The sequence below is a fragment of the Nematostella vectensis genome, chromosome 13, assembly GCF_932526225.1.
Source record: "Nematostella vectensis chromosome 13, jaNemVect1.1, whole genome shotgun sequence".
Classification (NCBI taxonomy): domain Eukaryota; kingdom Metazoa; phylum Cnidaria; class Anthozoa; order Actiniaria; family Edwardsiidae; genus Nematostella; species Nematostella vectensis.
The window spans coordinates 8,328,746-8,345,456 of record NC_064046.1 but is presented as its reverse complement, the minus strand read 5'-3'; the positions used below and the strand labels follow the sequence as shown (position 1 = coordinate 8,345,456).

Genomic DNA, 16,711 nt, shown 5'->3' with positions numbered 1-16,711 from the left:
GAGAATAAGAAAAATAAGGGTTGAATATCTACCACGGTTTGTGCTTATCTTTATCAATTTAATATTAATGTAAAATACCCAATAAGTGTTGGCTAAAACAAAAGTTTGATCTGAGCATGATAAAATCGAAATCGTCGAAACTTACATGACCCGTCCCAACTTTGCCGATGACGTTTCCTTATCCTACTAAGCATGCGCAATAGGTAGTGTCCATCGAAGCGGAATGCAAGCGTCGAATACGACGGCAGCATTTAGTTGCCCTTCGTGAATATTGCAGTATTGTATGCTTTTTATTACTCTAAAACGACGCTCTAAATGTCGAAGCTACAAAAGCAGTCACAGAAATTCTCAAATCACTTGAATTTGAGCATCGCTGAAGTAAAATCGAAGGTAAAATCACGAAGAATGTTGCCGACTCGCAGTCGGAACTTTTAGAAGTTCGTAACTTCTTTTTTTGTCTTTACAGTTCGACGCCGAATTTAGAAGGTTTCCCTTGGACAGAGAAAAGTTTAAAAGTTATGAGCGCTTCTACGATTATGTACGTTCTATGCACAAATTGGAAAATATCGAAATTACTGTTTGGTATACCGATATGCACGGGGACCTTCTACCTATAAACAACGATGATAATTTACAGAGGGCTCTAAACACCGCAAAGCCACTACTACGATTGTTTCTACAGAGAAAAGGTCAGTACCAACCAAGTTTTTCTAGTATTCTCCTTGATACATGCATTCTTGACCATGATTAGCACATTCAATGTGAAGATAGAACAAATTTTATTCTGGATTGATTCATAAGACAATTTATTATTTTTAATAAAATAAAAATCCATTTTTTATGCATGACAATAAACCCCTATAGAGTAAAACCAATTTCTTTGTCGCCAAGAATGCAATTGTTGTTTGGATCAGTAGATTCTATACTTTGAATTCTTGGTGTCGATAAAGACACAGATTGACGGGCCTCTGCTTATGTTTTGCCAAACCGCTTGTGATAACATATCGCCCGAACGAAAGGTCAAAGTATTTATACGCGCCAAGTCATAAAGAACGGCCCGATTTCAAAATAAAAGATCTATGGAATTACATGTTTATCCTAGTTCTTAATTTTTTTCCTTAAATTTATTTTAATGTTTTTGTTTGCGTGTCAAATATTCACGTAATATATTCAGGAAGACAAGACTTCGTTTAACTTTCGAGTGTAATTTAAACCCTCATTTATTTGTTTCGTCTAGCTGTTTTTTAATGCATTTTAGGTCTGGAATCCTATTTTTCTTTTTAATCAATGTTTTATTGCTAGTGAACACACACACAAAATTATCTCATTTTTTATTTTTTATTTAAGTGCTCATCACAGTCTCTAAGTAACATAGTTTTTAAAATAATTAATGTAAGCACTGCCACTGAGCATTGCTAGTTCTTTTATGTCCCCCAGTCATGGTTTTTGAGCGGGGGGGGGGGGGGGGGGGAGGCGAAGGGGGGGTTGTTTACCCATAAAGCAGACCATTTTCTCTTAGGTAGCTCGTCCTACCTTGTAGTGCTTAGTTACTTAGAGCGGACCTTCCAGTCAAGTGGGTGGGTTCTACCAACCCCCCCCCCCCCCCTAGCTCGTGCCTGAGTTTAGCAACTATTCTTGGTGGAGGGAAATTAAATGGTTTTCAAATTTTTAAGTGAGGGAGGGGTGCAAATAATTCTGTTAGAGATAGACATCCAACTTAATGTTTAAAAGGAAATCATAGAACTTTATGTAAAAATTGTGAATACCTTTTCTGTGGAAAATTGCCCTCACGTTCTTTGGTGTCCATTTGTAGAAACTGAAAGTCTTCGTAAGCAAACAGTTCTACTAACAGACACCCTTTTTGTTTCCTGGGCTTTTGAGAGTGGTCTGCTTATAATAGTGTTGACTGTACCGTATAGGTCAATTTTACCTTGTCATGTTCACACCTATTGCTTTGCATTTGATTGATACAATTTGTGCTCTTGCAGGCGAAGGTTATGGTCAAAATGGCTTCCCACCAGAAATCAGTGGAGTTAAGAAGAGAACACTGTTCAGTACCATATCTAACCCTAGTAAAACCACCATCAGCCGAGTCAACATTAGCACCCCACAAGACTTCCGCAGGGTCTCTGCCATTGTGGATGTTGATATTTTGCCTGAGACCCACAGACGAGTTCGCCTTCTCAAGCACAACTCAGATAAACCTCTTGGTTTCTACATTCGTGATGGCACCAGTGTTCGTGTAACTCCAAGTGGACTTGAGAGAGTACCTGGTATTTTTATTTCCAGGCTTGTGCCTGGTGGTCTAGCAGAAAGTACAGGGCTCCTTGCTGTCAATGATGAAGTACTGGAAGTGAATGGTATTGATGTATCAGGAAAAACTCTAGACCAAGTAACGGACATGATGATAGCAAATAGCCATAATTTGATCATCACAGTGAAACCTGCTAACCAAATGAATAACCCTGTGCCAGTCAGGGCAATTGATCGACTAAATGCCAAGTCGAAGAGCTTAACGAATCTCAGTTCTATTCACACATCACCATCTCCTGGATCACCTACCATGATTCATTCATACTCAAATGCAATTGCAGAGGACATTCCTGACAGCGATGAAGACGAAAATCCAACAGTAGACAATGAGACTGGTATTCTATCAATATAATATATAAATATAGGCAAATAAGTAATTAATTTTACAAATAATCAATATATTCTTACAAGTTTGATTCTAGGCAGTGTCCCATAATTTTGTTGTGTTGACATGAGTGAATTGTTGATTAGATAGTTATATGATTACAGCTTTTTTATTGCACATCCACAACCTAAGGAGGTATAGACATTCTACATTATTATACAAATTGGAAATAAAGCAACATTCGGGGGAGGGGGGGTTCCCAGTAAAAAAAAAATTAAAGAAATTGAGGACAAAACTAACCTCTCCATATTTAGGGTTGTGGGTCAAATATTTCTGCTTTCTTTTGAAAGCCAGCAATTTATTTTTTGGGTAGGAGGGCAGTGCTAATACTATCCCCTCATAATTCCTGATGGGACCTGAAACAATTATTGCTAGAATACAAAGTCAGCAATATTCGACCCTATTGCCAAAGCGCAGTTATTTAACAATTACCTAGGCAAGTATGACAAATTATAGGACCAAAAAAAAAACCGTAGCATCTTCTCAGAAGCATTCTTCTAGGGGTGGTATAGGGGTTCTAGGACACTAACAAATAAAAGACATTTGACATAGACAAATACATTTATTGGGCTAACTTATTGCTGCTAGCAGTAAACATCTATGGAAATAGAATTTGTGTGGTCTATGACGGCATGCTGCAGTATAAGCCAGTCCAAGATCAATTGTCATCACTGGCATCAAGGATGTTGAAAGTATTGCAATAAAAAACATTTATTTTTTCCCTATTTCCTTCTAATTGGAATTCTTGTTTCACAGTATTTTTCCATGGCAAAGTATCATAGTCTAGCATATTTTTGAACAACATACATTTCATAGGTTTTAATTGTAGGATAATGTTACAAGAAAGCATCAATAAAATGTCAACCTTAATAAATGTCTATAGTAAGGCTATAAGCCGTAAGAATTTCGATGTGTCTTATGGACAAGAGAGTGTAAGACATACAGACATGGCTATAAGAATAAACCAACGCCTATGCAAATATCCTTTTAAAGTTTATTTTTGTCAAAAAAATATACATCACTAAACCCCTTGTAACGCTTATAGTGCGATGTGCGCTACCGTGGTGTCCGCCTTGTGTTAGGGATAAGGTCTTGTGGAATACGCACTAGATGATCACAATGCATAGGTTATCAAACTTTGATGCTCTTCTGAAGAGGATAGGACCCTGTTTCGTGTCGATCTAGACTGATTCTCGCATCCTACCTCCATCCTTTTTTTGAAGTATTGCCCTGTTGGTGTCTGGTCTTCCAGGATAGTAAAACGATCTTTATATCGCGACATCACACCAAAGGGTGACCGTGACCATCGCTCGCGCTGACTAAGATGTCACAATGCAAATAGGATACGTAAATCGTTCCACGGATTGCAGTCAGTTTCACAGACCCGCGGAGGGCGACTGCACAATGCCGTCGCTACTCAGTATTTATCTTATTGCGATAATTGTGTTCTTTAACAGCGTCAAATACGTGAAACCTCCGATTTTTAGAAATAATGGTAAGTCAAATAGGAATATGAGTAAGCTTCACCGTAATTTTATTGCTTGTGGCACGAACAAGAGAGCATAAGATATCTTATACTTTCTTTGTATGAAGTATTTTTGACAATAGATATCATTTTCAAAGGGAAAAAGGGCATTAAAAAACACTTTAAGAATAAGCTAAATTTACAATCTTACAAGGATTTTTATCATTCATTTTGAAATGTGATTTTCTGTGGGAGATGTGCTCCTTATCACTATGGCAACAAAGACAGGGTTTCGCGCGCGCCTGTAAGAGAGCTCTTGCGCGCTTATTTCGCTCTATCGTCTGCATCGTATTTGAATGAATCAAACCCTTTAATAATATCAATATGATAACACAAATTGTGATAAAGTTAATGACTTCCCTTTTCCTTCCCGCAGCAAACATGAGAATAACGAAAAACAGCTTCCTGCTGAGCAGACCAAAAGTGGCCAGAAACGACTGGGAAGGATTCAATACTATTCGACTCACACAGACATTTAGAGGGACTTATCCTTTTGAGCCAGAAATTTCATTCAGTACTCTTAAACCAATGCAACTCTATCCCGAGGAAGACAACAGAACTAGGATAGCCCAACTTAACCGCCGCCATTCGAAGTCGAACTTGTGGGAAAAAGTATGCACAACCGGTGACAATGAATTCACAACATGGAGCGTTATCGGATCGCGCCAAAAAGCGAAATATCAGATGAATGAAAGCGAGATAAATCATGCAACTGATACAGGCACCCTCAAACAGGAAACTTCACAAGCAACAGCGAACCAGGACAGACACATGTTACGGAAGTGTAGTATGAATATGGTCGAATTTTGTGATTTGACTGAATTTCTGCTTCGCTACGATGTGAATGCTATCAAATCAAATACCGTATCGAGAAGAATTGAGGTAGCTCAAGATAATAATACGTCACATTTTGGCCGGTACCACTTTTGTTCTTCTGTTGTGGAGTGGTTACCGCCATTTACCGCCAGTGAACGATTCCACTCGATGCAAAAAGTATGGCTTGGAAGAGTAAACGGCATCGTACATAAACTAGGAGCCGTTTTGGACCTGGCTACTTATATGATACACGGATTTGTGAAGGAGCACACAAAAAAGACTACGGAGAGTGTTGGGCCTTCGATTGCGAGATCTCACAGTGATTGGGCGATAACCCGGCCAAAGCCCAGAAACAGAGAAAGAGCTCCCGAATCTAGCCAGGCGCCAAATGATGAAGCTGGGAAAAACCCAAAAGTAGTTTCGAGAGATACAATGGCACAGAAATACCGCGCAAGGAACCTCACCACAGTCAAAGTCATAAACCCGATAAAACCAAACGATACCAAGGCTTCCAGTTTTACTACGGACCAGGCATCAAATAATGCTTCAGTCCAGAGCAACAAAAGACTGGTACCAAACGATACTAGAACCAAACAGACCAGGAAGCCGTTTGTAAATCATCATCATCATAGTAGGAAAAGAAGCAAGACAAATAAACGCTATGAGTCTGGCTTTAATATTATCACAATCCTTATACATGAGCTGTACAGCAATTTGGAAGATGGTTGGAATCAGGTGCCTGACGCGGCGTACTTGGTGAATCATCTTGTGCAAAACTTTAAACAAGGCCTTCAGATACGCCATAGGACACCAGGTAGAGAGTGTATGCTTCTGATTGTTGACTTTGATATATTGCGCTAATCCTACCCCTTTCTTGTTACAGAGCGACGGCCAAAGGTCCGTCTGAGGGATTATGTTAAAAAGCCTGGACAGACCTTCGCATCGCTGTTTTGTCTACTCATTACTATTCTCGTTGTGTGGTGTTCTCGAAGATTTTCGTCTTGGCGCAAGCAGAAAACGCCCCATTTTGTGCACCGGTTAGTAAGAAATAATTACGAACTACTATAAGATTATAAGATGATCACCACTTTGGGTATCAGTCGTTAATATTTTTTTCGAGAGAAGTAAGTTGGGGGTTTACTTTGTTTCAGACGCGGCAAGAAAAGGCCTCGCAGGAACTCCTTCAGGATTTTTGGGAATGACTTTTTAAGATGGATCATCGAGACTACAATTTATCCCGTTTTTGCGAAAATTCAGAAGTTCTGTTCAAGAGGAAACCTGGTTCGCGTCTGGTCAGGGGTTCTACAATTTACAGAAAACTTTGATGGCTAGATGGCTCAGATGACTTTCTTAATTGCCATTTAACTAAAAACACCAACAAAAAACTATATCATTATTCTCTAACTGCTATAAAGTCTCAAATGTCTATATTGAAAAAAAAAATCATTTCTGAATAAAATAACTTGTCTAATTCACTGATGACTAAACATAAAAACATTGCGCACAGCGAGACATAGAACCTTTGCAACACTGCGAATAATAGAGCCTTTACGCACCGTGAGTAATAGAGCATTTGTGCACCGTGAGTAATAGAGCATTTGTGCACCGTGAGCCTTCGCGCACCTTGAGTAATAGAGCCTTTGCGCACCGGGAATAATAAAGCCCTTGTGCATCGTGAGTAATAAAGTCTTTGCGCACCGTGATTAATTGAGCTTTTGTGTATTGTGAGTAATAGAGTCTTTGCGCACCGTGAGTAATAGAGCCTTTGCGCACCGTGAGTAATAGAGCCTTTGCGCACCGTGAGTAATAGAGCCTTTGCGCACCTTGAGAAATATAGCCTTTGCGCACCGTGAGTAATAGAGCCTTTGCGCACCGTGAGTAATAGAGCCTTTGCGCACCGTGAGCAATAGAGCCTTTGCGCACCTTGAGAAATATAGCCTTTGCGCACCGTGAGTAATAGAGCCTTTGCGCACCGTGAGTAATAGAGCCTTTGCGCACCGTGAGTAATAGAGCCTTTGTGTACCGTTAGTGATTGAGCCTTTACGCACCGTGAGTAATAGAGCTTTTGCGAACCGTGAGTTATAGTGCATTTGCGCACCGTGAATAATAGAGCCTTTGCGCACCGTGAATAATAGAGCCTTTGCGCACCGTGAGTAATAGAGCCTTTGCGCATCGTGAATAATATAGCCTTTGCGCAACGTTAGTAATAGAGCCCTTGTGCATCGTGAGTAATTGATCTTTTATGCACCCGAGAGCAACTGAGCCTTTGCGCAACGCGAGTAATCGAGTCTTTGCGCACCGTGAATAAAATAGCATTTGCGCACCGTGAGTAATAGAGCCTTTGCGAACAGTGAGTAATAGAGCCTTTGCGCACCGTGAGTAATAGAGCCTTTGCGCACAGTGAGTAATAGAGCCTTTGCGCACCGTGAGTAATAGAGCCCTTGTGCATCGTTGCACCCGAGAGCAACTGAGCCTTTGCGCAACGCGAGTAATCGAGTCTTTGCGCACCGTGAATAAAATAGCATTTGCGCACCGTGAGTAATAGAGCCTTTGCGAACAGTGAGTAACAGAGCCTTTGTGCACCCCTGTTGGTGTAGTTTATAGCCAGGGAAAAGCTCTAGCTATCCTAGCACGGGCTAATGCTCCGCTCGGACGGGGTCGAGTTACTCATTTACCTGGTGGCGGTTATACATAGCGCGACATTTGATAGGTTTTACGCGCGCAGGGAAAGAGCATCCAGTTAAAGTAGGAATAAGTAATTTTACTAAAATGCATAAGACATCATTTTGGAGTAAAGTTGTCATATGGCCCTAGAGCCCTTGGCGCGCCTTAGGCTTCTTGCCCAGGCCACTCGGTCAGCCTCGTTGCCAGATGCTATCTTCGTTATTCAAGCTGGCGGCAAAGAAGAGGGAACGGAAAGCAGAGGAAACTCTTGCAGAACTTTGCGAAATCAAAGAAAGAGTCCAAACAATGTGGAAGACAACATCTGTTCATCTTCGGAGGGGCCCGCAGACACTGGAAAAAGGTTTTTTTTATACACCGTACCGATCGAATCGCAGTGTAAAGACTCCAAAGGGGCCAAAGGAATCGACGGCATGTGAGTATCAGCATTGATAAAGCTTGACATCTTTTTTGGCTGCTTTTTTCCATCTAAGAAATCCCAGGATATCAAGATATTTTTACGTCTTATTCGTTTTATTCTTCATTTGTTTCACTAGGTGTTTAAGTGATTCATATTGATTTTAACCCCAACAGTTTGTCTTGCAATGCACCGAGACTGGTGGTTAAAATGTTTACTTGCGACATTTGTTCCGTCAGAACGGTGGTATATCTACGTAAAAGTCAGTTTGGCAATGATTATGGTTATCTGTGTGCTACTGATTGCCTATAGAGGACTTCATACACAAAGAGAATTCTTTGTCCATCCTGGGAATAATTGTGTGGTGTGTGCGCTAGTACGACTCTTTCTTTTGAAGTGGAATCAGACTTTATTACTATGTTTTCCAGGTAAGCGTTTTTCTCGACTGAAATCTCAGGTTTCTTTGTCAGTCATAGTCATAATCAATAATGCTGCAGAACTTTTGTGAGCACCAACATCTCCCAAGTGCTTTAAAAAAAAATAGGAAAAGCCATATCTATCATAGTCATATTTATTTACCAGAGCAATTTAACTCAATATTTTTACACCCGGTAAGAAATATTGGTTACGGTAATTAATCCTCACAACTGGGTGGGATGGTTGCTGACCATGTAGTCAGTACTATGTACTTTTTTCAGTTTGGCTTGAGTCTCAGTAACCAACATTTTAGGCTATTATTGTAGAAACATGCAGAAAAGATAAAATATTCACAGATAAAAGAAAAGAAGTAAAAAAGGGGTCACTTATCTAAGCATTCCATGGCAGACAGGGCATGTCTCACCCAAAGTGGTGGGACACTAGGTCAAACATGCAAAAGCTACAACTGAAATTTATTAAACTATATGTTCGCAAACATATCCAGGATCTTGGATACCATATCATTTGATGCTATTGCATATCAGGTTTGACGATAATTAATGGTATTTTTGTATGTTCTTTTTCTTTAAATACTTGTTTTTATAGTTAATCAATTCCTGATTTTCCCTACAGGCCTCTGATCACAGTGTTGCCATTATGGTATATTTATAATAATAATAATAATAATAATAATAATAATAATAATAATAATAATAATAATAATAATAATAATAATAATAATTTAATATAGCATTATAAAAATCTCAATGCTTTACAAACATCCTACTCTATTCTACTCAATAATTTTGCTAAAACTCTATCTTACACATATATAACTGATGCAAATATATACATATACACACATACATATATATATACACACATACATATATATATACACACATACACATATATATATACATATCTTAATACTAATACTTATGATAATATTTCTAATGGTTAAAAACTAATCAATTGTTGTAGTGCTTACAAAATAAGTACGTTTTTAAAGACGATTTAAATATGCTGAAACAGTCGGTGTTTCTAATGTGTAGGGGGAGGGAGTTCCATAATTTAGCTGCAAAGGTTGAAAAAGATCTGTCCCCATAAGTTTTTGTTCGTGATTTAGGAATGACGAGAAGGTTCTTGTTAGCAGATCTAAGGGATCGAGATGGCGTATACGGTGTTAAGAGTTATATATTCAGGAGCCTGGTTGTGGAGAGCTTTATGTGTGATTGTAAGAATTTTAAAGTCTATTCTAGAAGCAACAGGTAGCCAGTGAAGTTCCTTAAGAATGGGTGTAATGGCGTCCCTCTTCTTAGCACCAACGATTAGTCTTGCGGCAGAGTTCTGAACACGCTGTAGTTTGGCTATTTCTTTTTCTTGGAGTCCAGACAGAAGACTATTACAGGCATCTAGTTTTGAAGTTATGAAAGCATGAATGAGCTGCTCACAGTTATTGCGGTCAAGGTATTTCCGTATTCTGCCAATGTTCCTTATAGAATGGTAGGCTGATTTGCAGATGCTGTTGACATGTTTTGTCATAGATAAACTCGAATCTATGATTACTCCGAGGTCGCGTGCTGCCTGGGCTGGTTTGATGAAATGTCCATCAACGTCGATTTCAGGAATTATGTTGGTTGACGTGAATCGAGATGAGATATGTACAATTTCCGTTTTATCGGGGTTACAAGCGAGGCCATTTGACGTACACCAGATGAGGATATCCTTGACACAGACTTCAAGCCTTGATAGAACTGAAGACCGATCTTCAGACGGGCAGATGGACACATATAACTGCGTGTCATCAGCATACATCATCGCACCAAGACCATGTGCACGAACAACATCTTCGATAGGCGCAAAAAACAAAGAGAACAACAACGGGCCGAGTACAGAACCCTGAGGAACGCCATAACGCAGTGGTTGGCTGGAAGATAGAACACCGTCTATAAGGACTTGTTGAGTTCTGCCAGTTAGATATGATTTGAACCACTGGAGTGCTATCTCATTAATTCCATAACGATGTTGCATACGCGACAACAGAGCCGAGTGTTCTATAGTGTCAAACGCAGCCGACAGGTCAAGGAGAACAAATACTACTTCCTGTTGGCAGTCAATAGCGGTCAGAATGTCATTAAAGACGCGAAGAAGAGCAGTCTCTGTGCTGTGGAAGGGGCGGTAAGCAGATTGTAATTTAGCCAGTAAGCCGTTGGGGATAAGATAGTTCATCATCTGGTTAGCAGCGACACGTTCAAGTGTTTTTGATAGGAAGGCAACGTTTGTAATCGGTCGGTAGTTTGGATATACTTCCCGGTCAAGACTCTGCTTTTTGATGGAAGGGTTGATCACTCCACCCTTGAGAGAGGTAGGGAAAACACCAGATGACAAAGATGCGTTGACAATGGAAGTGATGGCCGGGGCAATAACATCAATGGATTGTTTTAGTACACTTGTCGGCACAGGATCTAATATGCACGATTTAGGCTTGGATTGTTGTAAAATATCACGTATATAACTCACTGATACAGCAGAGAACTCAGGGAATGACGCCACACATTGTGGTTGAGCTGGCGTCACTGACATCTCCATCGTTAACAGGGGCGATGATCGTAGGTTGTCCTTTAAATGCTGAATCTTGGTAGTGAAAAATAAGATGAAATCTTCTGCAAGAGCTTGAGGTGATTCATATGATGGTAGCAACGGAACCGGCTTCACCCTGAAAAGGCCATCAATTAAACGAAATAACTGCGTCTGATTGGAACCAGATATTTGATCCTTGTAGAAGTTCCGCTTAGCTACATTCAGTGCAGTGCTGTAAGCTCTACACTTCTCTTCGTACACCTGGCGGTGGATTTCTAATCTCGATGAAACGTATCTCCGTTCTGCTTTGCGTTTCTGTCTTTTCAATAACCTAAGACTATCATCATACCAAGGTGAATAGGGTCGCAGTGTAACTGAAAAAGTGCGAACAGGAGCATGTTTCTCGATGAAGTGGTTTAGCACAGTGTTATACTGATCACATAAGACGTTGCAGTCAGAGTCATCACTCGGAGCAGAACTGTAGATGGCGGAATCCCTGATGTCATTGCACCAAGAGTCGAAATTAATTTTCCGTAACGGACGCCGATGCAGTATTTTCTTGGAGGCACATGGCTTTGGCATGTCAACATCACAAATAATGGCACTATGGTCAGATACAGAGTTAGGGAATGCAACGATTTCAGGACGTCCGCGCACTGACAAGTTGCCGTCCCGCACAACAACTAGGTCAAGGGTGTGGTCTTTTCTGTGCGTAGGACCTACTACCTTTTGCTCGAATCTAGTTGCATCGAGCATATCCAACAGTCTGACAGCATCAGCGTCACCAGGGTCTTCAATGTGAAAATTAAAGTCACCTGTTATAATTAATTTCCCAGGATCCATTGCAAGGTGTTCAAGAAGAACAGAGAAATCATCAAAGAACATTCGAGTAGTAAGCTTGTTTACTTTAGACGGTGGAGGTCTATAAACGGTGACTAGACGCATTGATGAGCTCGATGCAGTGATAGAGAGATCAACATATTCCAGAGCCTTAAAGACAGTCGACGTATTAGGTTTAACATTTAAAGCCTTTCTAAGAAAGAAACCAATGCCGCCACCTCGTCCAGCACGCGGTAGGTGAATAAAGTCGAAGTCCCGTAGATTGTTTATTACATCGGCAACAGTGGGATCTGAGCAGTTAGGAACAGGCAACCGTGTGCTTGTGTCTTCAACCACGGTAGACTTAGAGTTGTTTTCAGCAGTCAGCCAGGTCTCAACAAGGGCTAAGACATCAATTCTTTTGGATATGACAAGATCACAGATAGATGCAGCTTTCCTGTTCATGGCACGAATATTCCAAGTAGCTAAGTGTAATCGAGGCGCACTGTCCGGTGTAATTTTTACAGAATTTATTTTTAAGAGATTAGATGAGTTCCTGGCATTATGAGTGTTGGCGCTGGTCGAATAATCATGGCGTGTGGTGATTAGCACAGGTAGGTGTTGGCTATTGTTCTCGCAAAGCTTAGTTCCATTAATAATAGAATGGTTGCGGCCAGGATCACTTGAGATCACGGTGTTGACATGAAGTTGTAATTCAAGTTGTAAATTAGCTTCAGATCTCTTCCTCTTTCCAGCTCTTTTATAATAGAAATACATTCTTTTGCCTTTTTTAATTTATCTAGCAAGTCTTTCACCTATTCTGTTGACATAGCATGTTATAACCATGTAGTTATTTTAATAACCGGTACATTCAAAACAAACCGTTTTCAATTTCTACAACATACTGTTTATATTTTAACAAGTACCCTTTGCCAGCATCTCAAGCATTGAGATATAACATTCAGGAAGCATATGTCTGGTACTATTTCTCAGATTGGTGAAGTGAATATGATCTGTTCTACTTCCTCTTTCAAGCACTGGCATTTTCCTTCCATCTACCACCTCATAAAATCTACAATAATGCAAAAGAACATACATAAAGTATTGCCTTTCAAATAATTCTTAAAATCAAAATATGGTGTCGAGAAATGTTTTTAGAAATGTCCCAGGGATTGCTAGTTTAGTACAAGGAATTGTTGTTATGTGATTAACAATAACAGTACTGCAAGTGAATGATATTTACAAGTATGAAAATATATGGCAGAAATTATGTAAAATGCATGGTGCATAAAATATATAATGAACAGTGACTACTAATAAAACTGTCTCTGAATCAGTTGGTCTTGCAGCCAGGCGGGATGAAAAAGCATGTCAATCTCAGATTGTATTTCTGCCTGGATTTTGGTGACAGAAGGTTTCTGTACTGCACATGTCAACATGATAAAAAGGGTGATTAAAATATACACCAGGCTATAGATAACACCTCCTTCCCATCCTGATAATATTCAACAGAGGTGTTTCATTTGGAAATCAAAACTGGCAGGACCAACTATGTATGCCTGCCCGTTGGTAGCAATATTCAATCATTTCTTTTTAGGTTACATTGACTAAATATTTTGTAACTATGTCCTTATGTATAACTATGTCCCTTGGCATGCATTCCTGAGAAGGCAGACTTTCTTTGCTTGGCTGTTAGTCATCATGCTTCTCCAGCCATTGCCAGAATTTGAATATGATGTCATACCATAAGAATTTGACCTGGTGGGGCAACAAGAACATTTTTTGCAGAACAATAAACTTCTCCATAAAACATGTTTACTTCTGCTTGTGCCATGCTATGCCGACATCCTTATATCTCTAGTCCTGTTTCTGAAACCTTTTTTCCTTTTTCCTTGTCACATTTACTGCTGTCTTCTATGTACTTTTGTCACTTGAATCTTGAGTCTTGGTCCTAATAAACAAAAATTAAAGATCTAAAAGTGAAGACAACTCGAGAATGAAATGGTGTGGCTCCTTACCTCCAAACCATCATACATGACTGTAAACATGTACAGCAGACTTGTTTGAACCAACTAAAGGAAAAAAAATCATACCTCTTTGAGCTTTGCCCCTTTGTTAACTTCTCTAATGTGCTTATCCACCTGCTCGTCATTAGCAATTAATATATCGCCATAGTAAGAGTCACGCTGTTACCCAAAAGCACAGAAAAGTAGTTGCCGGATTTTTCATACTGTGCATGAAATGGTTGCACTAAAAATATTGTTTACACAAAAGTGACAACTTTTTACTGGGATACCTGTGGTAGCCCAGTCATAAAAAGCAACTGTTTTTTTGTTTCTGTCGTGATTTGCACAATTCAATTCCCAAGAACCCTTGCGCCATAGGCAATACTTCTTATTTTAGTGTACTCATTGCGACCTTACTGAAGCCTTTTTCTTACACGAAGTATCTAGCCTACTGTCCCGTCATCACAATGCCTAGTTACCAGAATCCATTTGCATAATTTAAAACTGTGTCATGGTCGCCATCTTGAATTTGAAGTTCCAGCCCTCAGATCCATGTTATTTGTGCAGTTGAAGGTCCGATTCACAATTTAATAACTGCATATTTTACCATAGCCTCAATTTCTACCAAGTTATTTTGGAAAATCATCTCAGCTTGGATTGATTTTGCTGTATTTAATCGTGTTTACATTTGCAACCGGACGAAGAGACCTGGATACTTGAGGCTATAGATTAGAATTATCTACTGCCTGCTTTAGACTCATACAGCTTACTTCAAGAAGTAATTAAATGTGTTCTGGACACTCATGAATGGACTCGAGGTATTTACCTTGATTGCTTAATCTATTTTGAAGTGAAAGTGGTTTGAAACAATTGATGGAAATCGTCTCCTACAAATCGCCTTGTCGATAAATCTACTTTACTTTGGACACTTGACCGGATACCCTAAGATGAATTTTATTTTCTTACTATAAAATATCTTGATCTCTCTCATTGAATGTCATCATTTTAACCTTGTCGATTTCGGTAAAGTACAGCATGGGTGTAACTTAAATTGAGCAAGATCCATCAGAATATCGAGCAGTAGGTCATGTAAATGTAAAATATGTAAGCAAGTACTTACTTAAATCTATGAAAATTATTTTGGTACTTTGGTGCTTCCTTTAGATAAGTTTTATTATTTCCCTAAAATACCTTTATACCTCATTGAATGTCATTTTATTTGTATGGAACATTTTCAATAAAATCTAGAGATTTTTAATATTTTTGTAGTGTTGTTGATCTTGAAAATATGTTTATTCTCTATAAATTTCAATCAAGTCTGGATATTTTTTAGCCCGCTCATTTGACTTCAAAATAAATAAATGTTGTTGTTAACTTATAACTTACATAAATAAAATAATACATTTCAATAAAATTATATTGTTAATACAATAGGACTCACTTTGGGTGTTAAAATAAATTAACCCCTAAGTCAACCCTGCGTGCAGGGTCTACTTATCTTATGGGATCAAGATATCAGACAATCTTACCTTCCAGCTGACTTATAGTGATTGTATCCTCTGAAAAAAAAACAATAGGGCCCCACCCTATTGTAGTTCATCTTCAAATGCAGTGAATAATCCATCACCAAATGCTGTACAGGTTATTCCTGACTCTCCAGAAAGGAAAGAAAATAGCGATGAAGATAACTCTGATGGAAATGAAAAAAAAAGTGAAATGCATCTCGGGAGACACTTCACAGGCAACGCTAAAAACGACGCGTTGTCAATGTAAAATCAAAGTCGGTCTCACGTGTGCAATACCGCAAGATCGTCTCGATCTAACCTTCACCACCACAGGCAACCCCCCCACAGTAAGAAGAATAAGACCGTAAGGCATCTCGGGAGACACTTCACAGGCCACGCTAAAAACGACGCGTTGTCAAGGTAAAATCAAAGTCTGCTTCACGTGTGCGATATTACTTTAAATTTCCATAAACATGTGCTGAATGTTGGGACATGGTACAAGTTAGACATACCATTAAGTTCTTTCCTTCTATTTGCCATATCTTAAGCCCTATTTACACTACACAAAACTAACCCGGGTTCGACCCGGGCTAAGTTAACCCGGGTTAGTTTTGGATTGGAGTGTAAGCACTGATCTGAGACGAAACAGGGTCAATAACAGAACGCATGCGTAGTAGTAGATTCATCAAAGTATAATATGGCGGACAAAGCAAATCATCAACTTTTAGGCGCGCAGTTTTGTCGAGGTATTTTCATGCTGAAAATCATGGCTCTGGCAGTACAATATTTTTTTAAAAGAAGAACTGTAAGGAGAAGAAGATGGGGAGAGAGACAGAGAATTTCTGCTCAGCGTCGTATAAATAGTTATCTGACATCGAGGGCAAGACTTGTTAAACGTACGATTAACAATTTAACTTTTGAGTTTTCGAGACCTCAAGAAATATCAAGATATGTTTGGGTAAAACCCAGAAGCGATAATTGGTGGGATCTTATTGTGGAACAGACCTTCAATGATGAAGACTGGAGAAAAAACTTTAGAATAGGGAAATCAACATTCAACTTCCTCTGTCAAAAGCTTTCCCCATTCATGAGCAAAAAAGACACTCATCTAAGGCAAGCTATCACCGTTAGAAAACGAGTTGGTGTGGCTCTTTGGAGACTAGCAACAAATTCAGATTACCGAACCATTGGTCATCTGTTTGGCATATCCGACGCAAGTGTGTGTCACATCACTCAAGAATTCTGTTCTTCAGTTGTGAATAA

The 16,711-nt window shown here is 39.4% G+C and overlaps 2 protein-coding genes across 2 annotated transcripts; both read left to right on the top strand.

Moving 5' to 3' along the window:
- Positions 1-196: 196 nt before the first annotated feature.
- LOC5506727 (partitioning defective 6 homolog gamma) lies at positions 197-3,678 on the top strand. Its single transcript, XM_032375169.2, has 3 exons — positions 197-390; positions 467-689; positions 1,989-3,678. The coding sequence occupies exons 1-3, from the start codon at positions 316-318 to the stop codon at positions 2,663-2,665; spliced, it is 975 nt and encodes a 324-aa protein (XP_032231060.1). The 5' UTR covers positions 197-315; the 3' UTR covers positions 2,666-3,678.
- A 138-nt stretch (positions 3,679-3,816) lies between these two features.
- On the top strand, positions 3,817-6,518 carry LOC5506726. The gene is made up of 4 exons (XM_001627365.3): positions 3,817-4,193; positions 4,600-5,853; positions 5,923-6,076; positions 6,191-6,518. The coding sequence occupies exons 1-4, from the start codon at positions 4,031-4,033 to the stop codon at positions 6,369-6,371; spliced, it is 1,752 nt and encodes a 583-aa protein (XP_001627415.3). The 5' UTR covers positions 3,817-4,030; the 3' UTR covers positions 6,372-6,518.
- Positions 6,519-16,711: the final 10,193 nt, after the last annotated feature.

Excerpts from the sequence above, each read along its gene's own strand:
- LOC5506727 (XM_032375169.2), top strand. The coding sequence starts at position 316 with ATGTCGAAGCTACAAAAGCAGTCACAGAAATTCTCAAATCACTTGAAT. Across the intron at positions 391-466 it reads TCGCTGAAGTAAAATCGAAG|TTCGACGCCGAATTTAGAAG; the intron begins GTAAAATCACGA and ends TTGTCTTTACAG. Across the intron at positions 690-1,988 it reads ATTGTTTCTACAGAGAAAAG|GCGAAGGTTATGGTCAAAAT; the intron begins GTCAGTACCAAC and ends GTGCTCTTGCAG.
- LOC5506726 (XM_001627365.3), top strand. The coding sequence starts at position 4,031 with ATGCAAATAGGATACGTAAATCGTTCCACGGATTGCAGTCAGTTTCAC. Across the intron at positions 4,194-4,599 it reads TCCGATTTTTAGAAATAATG|CAAACATGAGAATAACGAAA; the intron begins GTAAGTCAAATA and ends TCCTTCCCGCAG. Across the intron at positions 6,077-6,190 it reads ACGCCCCATTTTGTGCACCG|ACGCGGCAAGAAAAGGCCTC; the intron begins GTTAGTAAGAAA and ends ACTTTGTTTCAG.